This window comes from Kryptolebias marmoratus, linkage group LG12 (genome assembly GCF_001649575.2).
Source record: "Kryptolebias marmoratus isolate JLee-2015 linkage group LG12, ASM164957v2, whole genome shotgun sequence".
Taxonomy (NCBI): Eukaryota; Metazoa; Chordata; class Actinopteri; order Cyprinodontiformes; family Rivulidae; genus Kryptolebias; species Kryptolebias marmoratus.
In genome coordinates, this window is record NC_051441.1 from 2283537 (window position 1) to 2296357 (window position 12821).

Below are 12821 nucleotides of genomic sequence, written 5' to 3' on the forward strand. Positions count from 1 at the left end.
GTCCACAGGCTGGTCCACAGACTGGTCCACAGCATGGTCCACAGACTGGTCCGTAGGGTGGTCCACAGTTAGGCTGGTCCACAGACTGGTCCGTAGGGTGGTCCACACTTAGGCTGGTCCACACTTAGGCTGGTCCACAGGCGGGACGCCTCACCCTAGGTTTTAGTTCTAACTTCAGGTCTAGTCTGAAGACCTCTTCCAGAGGACCTGAGGGATCCAGAGGGCTCATAAAGTTAAAGCATGTCTGATAAATATGTGGGACAAAGACATTAAACATCTTTAAAAAGCAATAAAAATAAAAAATCAGTTAAAAGCATCTAATAAAATGCTCAGGAAGCCTTTGTAGAGCCTTTATTCATCCTGCCTGCATCTTTTCCTGACAATCATTTTCTTCTTCAATCAAACTGTTCAGTTGTTTTCCTTCCTTCTCAATATTACAGATCTTTAATCCACAGTCTAAACCTTAAAGACATTCTCCTGTCCTATAAATGTAATATTTTGTTACTTTTAATAAAAAGAAACCGTCAGAACTGAAGGACTGAGCTCTGCACACGAGGCAGTTAAAGAAAACCCGCCTGCAGTGAAACTTCATGCAAAGACTGCAGGCAACACTTCTTCCAGATGAAACTAGAAGTCACAGGCTGGTGAAGTGTTGCTGCTCATCTCTACAGTTTAGATTTAGAGCTTGTAATAAAAAAAAACAAGTAAACAACGTATTTCAGTTGCAGCAGAACAATCTGAGCTGATCTGGGCTGTCTGAACTATAAACGTGCACGTTTTGGTTTTCTTTGTTCTATAACTCAGTTATTCATTATTATTATTATTTGCTGCCTTCATGTCACTCCACTTTCCCAAAGGGAATATTTTCCTCATTAAAAGTATAAAATGTTCCTGTTGGAAAAGATTGACATGATAGGCAGTAAGGTTACGGTTTACAAACAGAAAACTCGTTCTTCATGTCTTCTAACTGTAAAAACACTGACCTGCTCGCTTTTGACAAAATGATTCATCAGAGTTAAACCTGCAGACTGACAAACTTGATGTAGGATTTTAAAGATGAGTGGATTTTCTTAAATGTGATCCAGACAGGCCTCACTTATGTGTTAAAGCAAAAAAGACAAATTAAAGCAATTTACGGAACAAAAATGAGCCTACTCACGAACGAACGGACGATTTGTCTGTCAGTTACTGCAAAACGGCTCTTTTCTTTTTATCAAGCAGAGCTTTTGTCTGCGTTTTACAGAGAAAAGTGTGAAACCTTTATTAAATGCTGATTTAAGTGGGAGAAGTAGAAAAGATGGGAAAGTGAAAAATAGGCACAACTTAATTCAAGATGGCCGCTACAGCCAACTGACATTAGAAAACACAAAAGTGGCTTTAATCCAGTCAATTTGACTGATACTGGGGTAAAACTGGGTGTGGCTGTAGCATAAACGGCGCCGGGTGACATTAATGCTTGGCCTTCAATTATAATTTTGTTTTTAAAGAGATAAACTTTTCTGTAATCTTTTAAAACAATTTCGAAGGATAAATATAAAGTTTAAGTGCGGCTGTTTTTTTCTTCAAACAACTGACAACTTTCGCCAAGAACTCATTTTAATTTTTATCTTTATCCCACCTGAAGCCTTAAAAAGAGACAGAAATGAGGAGAGGAGGAGAAGGTCTTGGAACTTTGGGTCAATTAGACCCGAAAGCCACAGGAGGTTCACATTTCGTTGAATATTGTGCTGACAGCAGCAGCTATTACAACTCCTTATCGTTCTCGCACCTGTCTTTCTTTTCTGTCATCTCTATACTCACAACACTTGTCTTGTTTTTTAGCATCTTGATCACAATCATGTGAACGTTTGGTTCCCAAAGTTGGGGTCGTTGGTCCTTTCCACTTTATTTTGTGGATTTTTAGCTGAAATGCTTGGGAAGCACTGATCTAAACCAGATGTCGACAAAAAAGGAGCAGTGGAAGTCTGTCAGAATGGCCAAATAGACTCTGATATTGGCCTGCAGAGCGTGAATACATGGCACTATGATGTTATTGTGCAGACTGATATAACAGTAATTGATTTATTTATTGTGCACTGCAACCATTTTACATATGAACAAATTAGGTGGTTTAACAACCAAAAAACAAACGTTCCTCTCAAAACGAGTGAGGTACTGCACAGAAAATCTGTAAAAAAACAAAAACAAAAAACTTTAAAAGACGTTCAGACAGTCTTACCTGAAACCACTTTAAAAGATTACAAGAACGCTTGGTTGTTATGAAGCAAAACATAGAAGGTTGGAGCAGAACTTTCGCACAGCACCAAGCTTGCTCTGCACTTCTAATTAACCTCATATGACACACACACACACACACACACACACACACACACACACACACACACACCTGTAAACCACATGCTGCCTGTTCGGATGGATGCTCTGCAGCTCAGCTCAGTTTGTGTTTTACGTGGATTCGTTCACATTCTGTCAGAGGCTGACCGGATTTTGGCCCCCAGCTCTTTAACTCAACTGTTCGACTTTTCTAACCACAGCAGAGCTCCGAGTTCCTGCAGTCAGACGCTCTTCATGCAGCCGAGGGGTAAATAAAGGCGGGGGGGGAATCGGACCTTCATCCTGGCCTCAGACTCCAGAACAAGCTGAAAACTCACCTCTTTACATTGTCTTTTAGTCTGAGATGTTTCCTTGTTTTTAGTCTATTTTTAAGATTTGTTTCTTTCATGTTTGATTTTAATGTATTTATTTTTATTGATGGTTTTTTCCTTTTTGTTTTTTAACCAACTTGCAAAACACCCCATTGTTTTTAAACGTGATATAGAAATAATATTTTTTATGCAACAAAAAAAAGTCAATTTCAAAAGTTAGATGACATAATAATTTAAGATTACAGAGAAAAGTTTTGGTAAATTATTTAAACTGAGACATTTTACTCCTCAGTGCTCTCAGTTCCATCAGAATGTAATTTAATAGGCAGTTAAAGGATGTTGAGCTTGGCACATCTTTGCTTTTGGATGTTTTTCTCCTTCTTCTTCTTTGAATTGTTTAAACTCAGTTTGCTGAGATGAGGTGCAGCAGTTTTTAGTTTTTATCAAGTTGGAGATTTTGTCCCGACCGTTCACAGAAAGTTACCCTGAAACTAACTCTTGTTGTGTTGAAATATTAATCTTTGCTTTGAGACCCTGAGCTCTGTGCAGACGAAGGTTTCCTGCAAGGATCGATTTCTATTTCTTCCTCACCTCTGCTTTTTTATCTGAACATGACAGGAGCATTTCTTTCTTGAATGCCAAAGAGATCTTTTTTTAGGACTTCAGCAGATCTTCTTCTCAGAGAAATCAGAAGAGTAAAATCATCTCAGACATTCTGCTTTATTTCCTTAATTTACATCCAATTATCACATTATAGAAACACTCAGAAAGCTCAAACCTCCACCAAGACCAGATGCTCACTAAAAAACTGTAGGTTTTACAACAACCCCAACATTTCCTGAAGATTTAATAAGATCTGTACATTAGTTTTTTAAGTAATCTTGCAAACAGACACAAACAAACAAACCAACAAAAACATCCTCCTTTCCACCATCGCAGGTCGCAGGAAAAATAAATTAATTTGTAATTTCTTTTATGACCCTTTTGAACATCTGTGTCTAAGGATCTCTGAGGATCTTCACCCTGCCGTGGTTGGGAATGACTCTCAGCTACTACCACACCAGATTTGAGCTCAAAATCTTAAAAAAACAAAGACTGAGTTGTGGCGGCCGACTTGAATTAGTTAATCAGCAGTAGATGCACATCCAGTGATTATGTTGTGAGAGTTTCAGTAAAATCCGTCCAGCGGTTCATGAGATATTTTGCTAACATACAAACAAACACATATAATTACATGATCACCTGCCTTCCATAAAGAATTTGCTGCCAGGGTTTGACCAAGTTATTATTCATAGAAGCTTCAGAACAGGTTGTTTTCTGCTTTATTTCTAGATTTTTAGCAGTTTTTCTGCATTTAACCCTTCCGTGGGCTTCTCTACCTCGCTGTCTTTCGAGGGTTTCATGAGGGACAACATTTTATCTCATAGATTTATCGAACATGTAAGTTGTTGAAAGAGTTCTGTCGCCTGATTTGCAGGAAACAAAAGAGGGTCCCTGTCTGGATTAACAGACAAAAAAATCATTTTGTTTCGGGATATTTTTAGAGTGTGAGCTGAAAGAAAAGAGTTGTACGCTTTCAAAGAGCTCCACAGCTGCAAGCGTGAAGCAAAGGCAGAGACATTTTTTATGATCAACTCACCACATCCTTCACTCATTCACCTCAAACTGAGAGAAACATGCTTACATCTGTGGGAAAATGTAACGCCCAATCTGTTTATCACAAGGACATTGATGTTGCCCAACACTAAAGGCAAAAAGGTGATAGTGTGTGTGTTTTCATTGGTCTGCCTGTTAGCAAAATATCTCCTGAGCCACTGGACAGATTTAAATAAACGTTCAGAAAGCTGAGAGTCATCTTCAGCACACATCTTACAAGATTTCACACTATTGCATTAGACGGAGTATGAAATGTTCATAACTTCTCACCATAAAATGATCTTAGTTTAAATCTCTGGCATGAAAGGCGGCGGGCGATATGCATTCCTCTAAGGAATGTTAAGGCCTTTAAACTCTGCAGCAAATCTCCTTTCCTCTTTTGTGCATCTGTAAGTAAACAGCAGTAAATAAAGGTTACATTAGATTTAAACTTAATGAGACTTACATTATTCTTGTTTTATGAGCTGGAAATAAGCCCAACAGGTTTATTTTTACATGAAAGTAGAAGACGACGTCTGTTTGTTCTAAATGTAAAACATTAAAGTCACCTCAGAGTTTTAAATGCTCTGAAACAAACGATAACCTCTGGTTCTCTGCAACATTCTGTACAGAGCATCAAACAATTAACTCATGTTTCAAACCACAACGATGTGATTCAGTCTATAACCCTCATTCATTAACACTTAAAGGTGTGTGCAAATAAATAATAAAAAAACTTATAAAACTAACTTGTAATTGTTTTCAGTTTTGATAAATGAAGTTCACAGAAACTAAAAAAATGTCGACAAGATGCTTAAATGTTTCTGATTCCAAGTTTGAAATCCTAAAATGTGCAATCAATTATTGAGCTACACAGAAAATGTAAAATTATTCCCCCTGAAATGCTTAAAACCATTTAATTTGAAACTTAAAACTCAACCTTTGGGTCAGTTTTTAGATTACAGATTGTTTTATGTATAATTCTTTGTGTTTAAAACCCCATGAAGTGGATTTATCTGGATGAAAGGATGAAAGTGGTAAAAATGAGCTGCTGATTTGTTGGACACTGAACTCAGAGGCATCATCAGTTTAGTTACCTTCCTAAAAACAAACAACAACCTTCAGTCTAAAAGATTTTTCTCATCAACCTTTTTTTTCACCACAGACTGAAATGAAGCAGAAGTCAAAATCTTTGAACTTTTTGTCTTCTCTTCCTCTTCGCAGAACAACACTTGTTGCCATCTTCATCTTCTCCCTCCTCCTTTTCTAAACTGACATTTGAGCTGCTCCCGATGGAGGCCAGAGGAAAATACGAGTTTACTGCCAGCACTGACGACGAGCTCAGCTTCAGAAAGGGTGACATCCTCAAGGTGAGGGGTCATTATGATGACAGAATGTTTCTGTGCGCTGTTTTTATTCACCTTGTGACACTTTATCACTTCCTGTTTCTGTTTCTGGCCAGGTTCTGGGCTTTGAGGACGACTGGTGTAAAGCTGAGATTAATGGACAGGAAGGATTCGTACCAAAAAACTACATCGACCTGCAGATGCCGGAGTAAGAGACACATATTATTAACAGACATCATGTTTGTGATTCTCAGATAGTTTAAAATAAACGCTTAGCACTTCGTGAAGGAATTTATATCATATATCTTTCGTGTCATAGTTTTAGATTACCCTATAATGAGACATTATGGAGCTGTTTTGGTCAAATTTGAAAATAAAATGACATGTGTGGTGAGGATGACTCCCAGCTACTACCACACCAAATTTTAGCTCAATATCTGTCAAATTGGCTTTGCTATTGCCATTTATTTGACCATGTTTGAGTAAAGAATCAGTTGTTTAGAAGATTTTATTCTAGTTTTTTTTTTGTATTATTGCCTTCTTGTTGGTAACACGGTGCAGCAGCTGTGCGTACAGTTTGAGTGGTTAATAACGAGGCCCCTCTGCTCAGGTGGTTTCGGGAGAACATCAGTCGAAATACTGCAGAGGAGGTCCTGAAGCACAACCCCATGGGAGACTTTGTGATCCGAGGGTGCCAGAGCTCCCCTGGAGATTACTCCATCTCTGTCAAGTAGGTGAAGCAGCGTAACTGTGTCTCTGTGACGTAACGAGGCTTCCTGTTAGAGGAGAGTCAGTCCAACATTTCCAGTTAACATCAGGACTCTGTGTTCCTCGTGTGTTCACCTTAAAAACAAACTTGCACATCCCTCATGCCTTCCTGTTAATGATTTTCACTGCAGCTGTTATAAATCTCCTTAAAACCAAATGCACAGCTAGCCTGTTTCTCATGCTGGTTCCTGTGCACAGTCGTGCTCTGAAGCCAGAAATCACTGTTTTCACGTCCTGCAGAATAATATCAGCATTCTGTTTGTTATTTTGAAGTGTTTAGCATCTTAAACCTTTGGCTCTGCTCACCTGGCACAGTTTTAATCAGTTAATACTTGAGTCAAGTAAAAAGTGAGGGGAAGAAATGGTTAAAAACAGGATTTTACTGTTTCAAAGTCTGCTGTAATCCTTTTCGTCTGATTGTTGTCCTACAGAAATTCCTCTTTTCTTTTTGAATTTCTTCCTTAATACAAGCAAAACAAAGGTTTTCAGCAGTTTAATTTGAGAGGAAAAAAAGAGTATAAAAGTATTTCGAGTCAAATTTCCTTAAAGTCCAATTTCTGTGACAAAAACAACCAAAAACCTCTTCTTTCAGCCTTTAAATTATTAACCTGAAAAAAGATTAGTTCCTCCTAATCTGTAACTTTATAACTGTTTCAGTCTGTGATTAGTTATAAACATGTAATGTTTAAACACAGAAAGAAGTCAACAAGCCTTATATAAAGTTATTGTTTCTTTGAAAGATTTAGGCATCAGGAAGAATTCCTCCCCGTCACACAGTTTACAGAATTATATATGTGTGTGTGTGTGTGTGTGTGTGTGTGTGTGTGTGTGGGTGTGTATGCACACACACTTTGAGTCATCTCACCCTGTCAACTTCCTCCAACATCTGCAGATTCTGCAGGATTTGTTTTCTCAAACCAAAAGGTCCAGAAAAGCAGAGTTCAGTTGGTTTTTCCTCGAAAGGGGCGGCTGTTTTTTGGAAAGTTGGTTCTGTTTGTTTTTGTTAAACGATCACTTTCATGACTTTTAAATCCCCTTCAACTGACATGGCTTTTGTTAGATTTAACATTTGAGCTAAAAGTATTTAGTAAAAACAATTTAATTGGTTTTAGTATCAATATCATTTATTCTTTAAGTTCTTAAGTGTCTTTAAATCGTCTGATGCTGTAATAATTTCCACTCTCTGACAGATGTGCTTCGTGCTTCATTACTGAATTAGCAGTTTGTCAGCTCGTCTGTTTTTACACTGATTGGAGGTTTTACCTCCAGTTTATCTTTGATGCTGTAGTTTTCCTTGTTAACCAGCAGAGGACAATCCAGCTGAGCCTCTGGGAAAACAAGGAAACAGGGAATTGGGTCTTTTTTTTAGATGGATGGGAACTCTAATAAACAAAAACTGAAAAAACATCCAAACTAGTTGCTGTTCCTGCTTTCAGTCCTCTGACTTTTGACCATAAAAAATGGATTAACTTGATATTTATCCCCTCTAAGGCTGCATGACTCATCAGGAAAACTGTTTACATCATTTAATTAAAGACAAATTAATCAGAAATCTGTTCACTGGAATAGAACAATAATAAAATGACTCAGTTTCTCTCAGCATCAGCTTTTATTTCAATTATTTTTGTGGTGAAAAAGCTACAAAGTGTAATTTAAAATAATACATAATGCATCTAAATTATTTCAACTTAGGTTTTAAATCACATAAAAAGACATTTAAAGAAAACTATGAGTAGGATTCAATATAAAAAAAGGGTTTGTTTTGAGAGAAATAGAGAGAAATAGTCAGACAGACGGTAATGAGATTATCAACCTTGAAGCTTTTTAAGGTGAACTAAAGACCACAATTTTAGACCTAAAAAAAGAGAAAAATATGCATATATATTGTGTAAGTTTTCAAACTGGAGGGAATTTTAATTTTTGCAGAAAGCAGACTGTCACATCTCCAAACAGGATGGATGTTTAGGAATTTAGATGTGCAAAAAAATAAAAAAGTCTCAAAATACAAAATCTGTCAGGTTTTTAAAGAAGTCTTAAGAGTTTCCTGTATAAATTTTTTTTAAATCAAATGTTGTGAAACTTTTCTTCTATCAGATTGTTTTTTTCAGATCATATTACATCATTACCATTAAGACCAAATCTATGAGAGAATAAAAGTCTCAGGAAATCTAAAATCGCTGTTTTTTAATGTGTGTAAGAAAGCAGAGGTTGACCTGGACCTCTGTGTGATCTGTATGTGAGGGAACAGGCAGCGGAACAAAGGTTCTGTGTGAGTTTTATTTATTTATTTATTTATTTATTTATTTTTTGTGGCACTTTGGTTTAAAACCGTTAATGTTCTGGTTACCCACATTTCAGTCTCTTTTTTTTACTGAATCTTGCACTGAACTTTAAAACAAAAATAATACAAAAAAAATCTTAAAACATATGGGTGTGTTTGAATAAAAAGTTCATTGTTGTTTATTATTGGCTCACATGGATAAAACCTACAAGGAATAAAATTTGTCACTGTTTTTTTTTTTTTTGCTGTGAACCTTAAAATGTTAAAACCCGTTAAACTCAGACTTATTTTCATCACATGAATGTTGTCGGTTCGTGTGAGTTTGTGACAGTTTCTCGTCTTTTTTTTCAGACATGAGAACGACGTCCAGCACTTCAAAGTGATGAGGGACAATAAAGGCCAGTACTTCCTGTGGTCTGAGAAGTTCACCTCCATAAACAAGATGGTGGAGTACTACAAAAACACCTCCATCTCCAGAACCAGACAGATCTTCCTCAGAGACGGCAGCGGGGACAACCGAAGCCCCCCCACCACCCAGGTACTTCCTACTTTTATTACAAGGAATTTAAAATGCAGTGGCTGTGCTATAGTTTTTGTAAATTAGAAGACATTTCTTTTAATTAAGAATAGTTTCTTGTACTTTTATATTCCTATACCCCCTAACTGTTTGTTGTTAGGGAACAAAATGACAACCTTCTCCTTTCAGGTTCATTTAAAGGTTAAGATTTTTATTTTCTGTGCTTCACAGAAGTTCCACACAGTCACAGAAAAGATTAAAATATAAACGGAGACGAAAGCAGTTTTGTTTGTTGCTCGTCGCTCCTGGTGTACGTATCTGAACAGAGTTCTGTGCATGTACTTCCTGTGTGCTTCCTTCCTGCAGGTAAAGAGAGGAAGTTTGCCTGAACAGCGTAGCACAGCTGCAGCCGTTGGTGCGTCGCCCCGCAGGGCTTCCGATCAGACTCACAACCAGCTGGTACGCCATGCTCTCATCTTCACAGAAGGGTTATATCAGTATTTAACCTGTGGGTGGAAGGAGGGCTCCTGTTTGGGTTTTCTGGTTGAAATTGCAGCAGAAGCTGTAGTTTGCTTTTCGTTCCTGTTTATATTGTTTTGTTTTGTTTTAGTCTAAAAACTCGGACGGGCGAGCTCACACCATCGGATACACAGGCAGAAGCAGCCCCGTAGGCTCTGCTTTTCCCCCCCGACGCACCTCTGAGACCATGCCTCTGCCTCAGGTCAGCCTGGGTTGTTCTTTGGGCCGATGGGAAGCGTTGATAAGTAGTCAAAGATTAGTGTATGTAGCCATCAGTTGGTACCTCACATCACTCAATCCTGCGATATTCTGGACTCTTTTCTTAGCTGCTGCTTGCTCTTTTTCCTTTCTGTTAGTAAATGTCACAGCAGGGATTTTCTCTGCCTGTCTGACAGATATTCATTATATTCAAGGTCCACTTCCTGTCTTCTTTCTTGAGAATGTTCTTCAAATATGACTACAGATGAAGCGTTTACTTGCAGTGAATTAAAGTTAACCTGATTTAATCGTTAAGTTTGGATGATATTGGATTGGCAGATCTTATGGTAAAGCCTTGAGGGTAGGAGTTTCTCAGCCTTTTCTCGAGTTTTGGTGGCTCTGCAGAGTTTGTCAGATGATAAGAAAACGAACCGGTGATGATCAGGGTGTGATGCACCTTTGAGAGTAGAAATAGTTTTTTGCAGAATCTGGTAGTCTTCATGACTTTTTGCGCTGCATTCAATGATGCTGCGGTAAAACACATTCGCACGGGAACATTTTCTGTAAAAAATGCAGCTTTGCGTCCACACTAAGTGGGGTTTTAGCCCTAAAACTGTTCTTTTTGAAAACGGGTTCCAGAGTTAAAAACATCCATCTTTGGTTTCTGTGTCGACGACCAAAATGCAACTTTTTGACCACGATAACGTCATAGCCATACCTCTAATTTAACCTACAACAGAGAGCATCTTCTTCCTTCTTCCTTGTTTGTGGTGCATTTTTATGGCAGCACTACAGCGCCACCTACAGGCCTGGCATAGCTACAATAGTGTTCTGTGTTATTTTCAATGTTTCTGTGTGGATGAAACACTGCCGTGTTCACAAGTATATTTTTAAAAACGAGAAAAACTGAGTTTGGGTCAGTTTGACACTTTCAGTGAATTCCAGGAGCCGTACCTTGAAAGGTTGTTCAAAGTGACCGTGGCAGGGTAGAAGATATATTTAAACCCATATTGTTAATTCTTGTAAAGAAGCCCCAGTTGTACCCACTGACGTGTTTGTTTCCCTCCCACAGAGGGTGTCTGCAGTGCAGGTGAAGGCGCTGTACGACTTCAAGGTGGAGGAAGATGACGAGCTGGAGTTTTTTGCCGGAGACATCATCGAGGTGGTAGATCGCTCTGACCATTCGTGGTGGACGGGGAGGCTGCGAGGGAAAAGCGGGTTGTTTCCTGCAAATTACACAACACAGATTTAGGAAATCCACCATCTGCAGGTGCACCAGCCTTCTTTACACGTCGTTGAAAGTAAAAGGCTTCTGATCTGCTTTGCAGAGGACTGTGTCACCTAGTTTATAGATCCACCGCCACCCAGTGGGGCTTGTTCGGGTTTTATTGAACATTTATTTACAGAGGAGCAGAGCCACACCTGCAGGACCCTCCTGAAGAGGAAGTGCTGCAGATGGCACCGAGGAATGTTTTTACCGTTTGTATTAGGACATGTGTGCCCAGCAGGCAGTAATTCTTAATGCTCATTAGTTTCTGTTTTTACTGTAAATGCACAGATCTGTAACTTCCCTGCAACTTTCTGACTTTCTGTTGCTTATTTCACATTTAAATCTGATGGTGGGGAATTACTGAGGATGCGTACTAAAATATAACTTCCTTCATCACATTTAACTTTTATATTTATTTAGGCACTTCTGTTTTACATTTCTTTTTTTCAGTTCTGTACTTTTTCAGTGTTGCTCAGCTACACGAATAAAGTCGAAAAATCTAAAGCTATGATGAGAAAAGTTGCCCTTCAAAATAAAAGCTGTACGAGACACTGTTGACCTGTTTCAGGTGATGCTGCAAATACAAGTTAAAGGTTCTTTTACTCAGCTGTTTTCTTTGTTACATTTAAAATTTAGTGTACATTTTACTTTTTTTTTCAAGTTTAGTTTTCTGCACAAATGGATTTTTATCCAATTGAGACAAGCACATTTATTAGACAGATTTATTTAAAAATATGGCTTTTTTATTGGATTACTTTTGCTATGAGGTATTAGTAAAATAATAAAGTCTTTGAAAACAATACTTTTACTTCTAGTGGAGTATTTTATTGCATACATTTCTCTTTATTAATAAGGAAAGTTTCTGAAGGTGCAAACATAAATGTGGCTTTATATTAGGTAAACTTTCAAATGTGGAGCTTTGATTTGTGGAATTATAATCAGACAGTTTTTAAAGTTCTGACTACATTTATTCTGAGGTGTTTCAGTTTGAAGGATTTTGAATCCAGTACTTTTATTTGTTTCTGAGTGGACTACTTAATCTGGATAAGACTGATGCCTGTTTTACATGAGCTGTGAGGGATTTATTTTGTATTATTTTGTATAGCATTTTGCAAAGTTTCTAAATTAGTAGCTTCCTTTTACTCAATCTGAAATATTCAGTTTTATTTCAAACATGCCTTTCTGTCAGCCTGATCTAATGTTTGATTCTGCTTTTGCATAATTAAAGTTGAGAACGCAGTTCTGGAGCCTATAGCTGCTCGTAGTTTGGTATTTTAACAGTTTATTGAGCCTTTTCATTCTTTCATCGCGTACAGTGGGTTCAGAAAGTATTCAGACTTTCTCTGCTTTTTGCACTTTTGCTTGATGTTAAAATCATTTATTGCTTTTTCTCATTAATCTGCTTTCAGGATCCAATAATGATACAGAGAAATCAGAATTTTATGATATTTTGAACACATTTCCATTAGTTTCATTAGCACATTTTAGTGCTCAGTTGAAGCACCTTTGGCAGCAATTTCAGCTTTTAATATTTTTGGGATTTGATGAGCTTTGCAGTCGTGGGTTGAGGGATTTTCTGATTTCTTTATTTTTTTTGCAAATCCTCTCAAGCTCAGTCCGGCTGATCGAGGACAGTTGGTGG

General features: G+C 37.8%; 1 protein-coding gene across 2 annotated transcripts in view; it reads left to right on the forward strand.

Annotated features, from left to right (window-relative positions):
* The window catches only part of grap2a (GRB2 related adaptor protein 2a), a 16063-nt gene extending 4084 nt beyond the window's left edge, over nucleotides 1-11979 (forward strand). Inside the window, exons 2-8 of one of the 2 annotated variants that reach the window (XM_017419339.3) lie at nucleotides 5505-5650; nucleotides 5743-5834; nucleotides 6237-6356; nucleotides 9027-9213; nucleotides 9559-9651; nucleotides 9803-9913; nucleotides 10982-11979. In XM_017419339.3, coding sequence (XP_017274828.1) covers nucleotides 5573-5650; nucleotides 5743-5834; nucleotides 6237-6356; nucleotides 9027-9213; nucleotides 9559-9651; nucleotides 9803-9913; nucleotides 10982-11161 — 861 coding nt within the window. In that variant the 5' untranslated portion in view covers nucleotides 5505-5572 and the 3' untranslated portion in view covers nucleotides 11162-11979. The remainder of the gene's footprint in view (nucleotides 1-5504; nucleotides 5651-5742; nucleotides 5835-6236; nucleotides 6357-9026; nucleotides 9214-9558; nucleotides 9652-9802; nucleotides 9914-10981) is intronic. The other variant, XM_025006625.2, reaches the window with a different exon arrangement.
* The last annotated feature ends 842 nt before the right edge of the window (nucleotides 11980-12821 follow it).